Below are 4262 nucleotides of genomic sequence, written 5' to 3' on the forward strand. Positions count from 1 at the left end.
CCCATTAGCTCCATGTTTTCTTGCACAACCAGCCGGGCTGAGGCTGGGAAAGCCCTACATGACTCACGGGTCTGGCATAGAGTGGGCATGGCCTGCCCTCCTGCTTCCCTTGCCTCTGCAGCCTCTCTTCCACTGCCTTCACCACCTCTACCCTGGCTGCCACCCCTACCCCCAGTGCCACGGGGAACTCGAGTTGCCACCTAAACACAACCATCCAGCGTTCAGTCTTTTGGCTGAGCTGTTACCCTGCAGGAAAGACTACTTCCTTCCTCTCTCAAATGACTGAGTACCTACTACGTGCGGAGTTGGCCCTGTTCTACCTCTGGGGATACAGCAGTGAACACAGATGCCTGCCTTCGTTGGCGGGAGACAGACACCGAACAAGTAAACAAACAAACAAGGCAATGCCAGTCTTGAGTCAACCAAAAAGACAAAATGAGGTGTTTGAATAAACTAGCTTGGGGAAGGCCTCTCTGAGCTGAGACCTCGATGATGAGAAGGAGCTGGGGGAAGAGCCTTCTAGAAGGAAGAAAAGGCTAGCGCGAAAGCTCTGAAGTGGGAAGGAGTTTAGCGTTCAGGAAGTAGCGAAGAGGCCAGTGTGGCTGGAGCTTGTGGAGGGTGGGGGCGGGATGGGGGGAGTTAGGGCGCAAGCGGAATGGGGGTGATGAGCTTGCGGAAGTGCAAAGGACCCATCCTTCCCAGCCCCCACTGCTGGGCGGGCCAGGCCTGTGCAGAGGACAGGGCTTGGCTTCCCTCCCACATACGATGGGAAGCTGGGGGGAGCAGGGGAGTGGGGAGTGATGGGATCTGATTTATGGTGGTTTGGAAGCATTGCTCTGGCTGCGGCAAGCTGTGGATTGGAGGGGCTTGGGAGGAAGGAGGGGAAGAGGCGACTGCAGTGGTCCAGGCGGGAGATGAGGTACCTTGCTGAACGCTCAGAGCTCTCCGTGCACCCAGCCTGGCATCTGTCGACTCCACCTCCCGGAAAAAGCTTTCCTGACCCCACCCCCCCAGCCTCTCCCCTCCCCTCTGCCCTAGCCCTTCACCCTGTGGGTCTGTCTGCTGGTCTGTGAACAGCTGGAATCCCCAGCGTCGCCCCACCCAGGACCCGGCCTGCAGGAGGGTTCCAGGAAAGCAAGGCAGATGGATCCAAAAGCCCCACCTTCTAGGGCTGCACACACAGCCACACGCGTGCTCTTTGCATGTGTCCCCACAGACAGGAACAGACACTCATTTGCATCTGGGGCAAGGGCTTGGAGGGCAGGATGGGAGATCTGGGGACAGGAGGCCGTCTAGAGCTTGCGAATGGTGGGAAAGCCTCCTCCCGCAGGGTGTGTGGGCGACGGTGGCCACAGGATAATAACAACATTAGCAAGACCTTGAGGTCTCCCCTGTCCTGAGCGCTGGCCAGGGGGAAGAGAGGGGAGCAGGGCCCAGCCCCGACAAGTCCCCGAGGAGGTTCCTGGGCAGAGGCTCTGCCCCAGGATCCCTTGGGGGAGCCGGCTGCATCCTCTTCCTGACCTTCTGGAGCTTCGGCTGTGGCAGAAGGAAAGAGCAGGACAGGACGGAAGCAAGCTCTGGAAAGTGGGAAGAGGAGGGTGTGTGTGGAGACCCAAGGCAGGCGGGATCCAAGCTTTGGAACGTTGGAGGTTTCCGGCCACAGAGGCAGGGCCTCGGGGGAGCCAGGAGAGGCGGGGAGAGACACACACAGAGGAGCGGAGACCAACGGACCACGGAAGAGACAGGAGTTGTTGGGAGGAGAGGGACCAGAGAGAAGCTGGAAGAGGCACGGACCGGGGGGCTGGTGATCTGCACACACTCCAGCCCCTAGAAACATCCCTCTCCTCAGAGACATCCTTCTGCAGCCTTTGGTGCTCCGAGCCCAGCCTGATGCAGGCAGCCTGGCTCCTCGGGGCTCTGGTGGTACCCCAGCTCCTGGGCTTCAGTCATGGAGCTTGGGGAGCTGAGAGGGAGCGGGAGGGGGGATGCGCTGGCTCCCAGGAGGAGGAGCGGGAGAGAGAGGCCCTGATGCTGAAGGTGAGTTAGGGGAGTGCTGGGACTCTAGTGGGGGGACCCGGCTGGGTGACTGTGGGCTTGGGAGGGGCGTATTGGAGGGTCAGGGAAATCGGCAACGGGAGGGATGGGTTAGGCTCAGAGGATGAGGGTGACGGGTTCAGAGTAGGGGCTCGGGGCAGAGCGCCAGCTTAACAGCTGGAAAGGGGTGGCTGGAGTGTCTGGGGGGTCAGAATGCAGCTGCCAGGCTGGCCCTGACCATCCCTCCCCTGCCTCAGCATTTACAGGAAGCCCTGGGACTGCCTGCTAGGAGGGGGGACGAAAATCCTGAGGGAAACCCTGAAGGCAAAGGGGCCTGGGCGACTGAGAAGGACGGTCAGGGGCAGGAAGGCGAGGAGGAACCAACCACAACTCCCTACTTCAGCCCCAGCCCCTCTCCCACCTCTGAAGACACCTTCACTTATATCCGTGAGTAATCGTTAGCTCCGCCCTGCCCCCAGGCCTCCGTGGTCCTTTTCACAAAAACGAACCGTCCTTTCACTGACCCGGCGTCTTTCAGTTGCCCACTGCCCAGCTTGGAGCCCCTATACCCCCAGGAGCTCCGGGTCCCCGGCCTTGCCTCCCAAGAGCCCGGAGCCACCGGCCCCTACCTTCCAGGAGTCCTGAGTACCCCACCCCCACCCCAACTCCACCCCAGAAGCCCTAGGTCCCGGTCCCCCCAGGTCCTCTGGTCCCCTGGCTCCGCCCCCAGGGTCACGGTCCCGCGTGCGCCCTGTCCATACGCAGTGGGTCGCCTGGCCGGCCTGGACGCAGGCCTGCACCAGGTGCACGTCCGTCTGCACGCGTTGGACACCCGCGTGGCCGAGCTGAGCCGGGGGCTGCGGCAGCTGCGGGAGGTGGCGGGGGACACCCGCGACGCCTTGCAAGCCCTGAAGGAGGCGCAGAGCCGCTCCGAGCGCGAGCATGGCCGCTTAGAGGGTGAGTCGCACCGTGCGGGGCGGGGAAAGAGGGACGATCCGGGTCAGGTGGGGGACTGGTGGCAAAAGGGGTCCGGAAAAGTCTGAGGAGACGTGAGGACCCTGGGTGTCCGGGGCGAGGGGGTTCTTGCAGATTTGGGGTGTGTTGGCTGATGGGGAGGGTGAATGCGGGGAGCAGACGGGCTGCGGGGAGAAACGCTCCCCACAGTGCTGTTGAGCCGAAACTACTCTGGGCGCACCACGCCCCCTACAGTCCCGCCCCAACAGTCTGGCCCCGCCCCTGGCGGCCCTGACGCCATCCCCCAGCCCCTGGCGGTTCTGAGCCCGCCTCCGTTCCGCCCCTGAGACACTAATCCCACCTCCGTTCCGCCCCGCCCGCAGGCTGCCTGAAGGGGGTGCGTCTTGGCCACAAGTGCTTCCTGCTCTCGCGCGACTTCGAGGCTCAGGCAGCGGCGCAGGCGCGCTGCGTGGCGCGGGGCGGAAGCCTGGCGCAGCCGGCGGAGCGTCAGCAGATGGAAGTGCTTACTCGCTATCTGCGCGCGGCGCTTGCCCCCTACAATTGGCCCGTGTGGCTGGGTGTGCACGACCGGCGCGCCGAGGGCCTGTACCTCTTCGAGAACGGCCAGCGCGTGTCCTTCTTCGCCTGGCACCGCGCCCCCAGCCCCGAGCCCGGCGCCCGGCCCAGCGCCGCCCCGCACCCGCTCAGCCCCAACCAGCCTAACGGCGGCGAGCTCGAGAACTGCGTGGCACAGGCCTCGGACGACGGCTCCTGGTGGGACCACGACTGCGAGCGGCGCCTCTACTATGTCTGCGAGTTCCCCTTTTAAGCGGGCCCAGCTCCCCGCCTCTCCAGTCCTTCCCACCATCCGCCCTTTGCCTGGGCTGTGCACCCCGCAAAGACGCCCTTCCCTCCTTGCCCGCGGATGAAAGTGTGTTCTCCCTGGCTGGCCGATCCCTGGGGGGCTCCTGCGGGGCGGGACCCCTTCCTTGCCTGTCTTTCCTGGAAGCGGTGGGCACCAGGCTAGGTCCGGCGCCAGTAAAGCCTTGTGGAATCTGACTTGAGCAGGCAGTGGAGGCACTGTTGGCCTTTATGTCTCCGCGGGGCAAGGCAGGAAGGGCAATATCCCGTCCCCCTTTTACAGATATTATTTGAGCCCCAGATACGAGTGATGGACAACACGTGCATATGTACACACGGTCATCGGCTACTGCACACACATGTTTGGACTACACAAGTGCACACGCTGCTGACGCCTCCACCCCCATCATGCC

At 63.4% G+C, this 4262-nt stretch overlaps 1 protein-coding gene across 1 annotated transcript; it reads left to right on the forward strand.

Annotated features, from left to right (window-relative positions):
• The first annotated feature begins 1704 nt into the window (after positions 1 to 1704).
• On the forward strand, positions 1705 to 4056 carry CLEC11A (C-type lectin domain containing 11A). Its single transcript, XM_024132391.2, has 4 exons — positions 1705 to 2037; positions 2292 to 2481; positions 2800 to 2991; positions 3372 to 4056. The coding sequence occupies exons 1-4, from the start codon at positions 1891 to 1893 to the stop codon at positions 3815 to 3817; spliced, it is 975 nt and encodes a 324-aa protein (XP_023988159.1). The 5' UTR covers positions 1705 to 1890; the 3' UTR covers positions 3818 to 4056.
• The last annotated feature ends 206 nt before the right edge of the window (positions 4057 to 4262 follow it).

Source organism: Physeter macrocephalus, chromosome 17 (genome assembly GCF_002837175.3).
Source record: "Physeter macrocephalus isolate SW-GA chromosome 17, ASM283717v5, whole genome shotgun sequence".
Lineage (NCBI taxonomy): Eukaryota > Metazoa > Chordata > Mammalia > Artiodactyla > Physeteridae > Physeter > Physeter macrocephalus.

What these genes read in the sequence shown, in the direction of transcription:
- CLEC11A (XM_024132391.2), top strand. Translation starts at nt 1,891, where the DNA reads ATGCAGGCAGCCTGGCTCCTCGGGGCTCTGGTGGTACCCCAGCTCCTG. An exon ending in GAGAGGCCCTGATGCTGAAG is followed by an intron (nt 2,038 to 2,291) that starts GTGAGTTAGGGG and finishes CCCCTGCCTCAG; the next exon opens with CATTTACAGGAAGCCCTGGG. An exon ending in CGAGCATGGCCGCTTAGAGG is followed by an intron (nt 2,992 to 3,371) that starts GTGAGTCGCACC and finishes CCCCGCCCGCAG; the next exon opens with GCTGCCTGAAGGGGGTGCGT.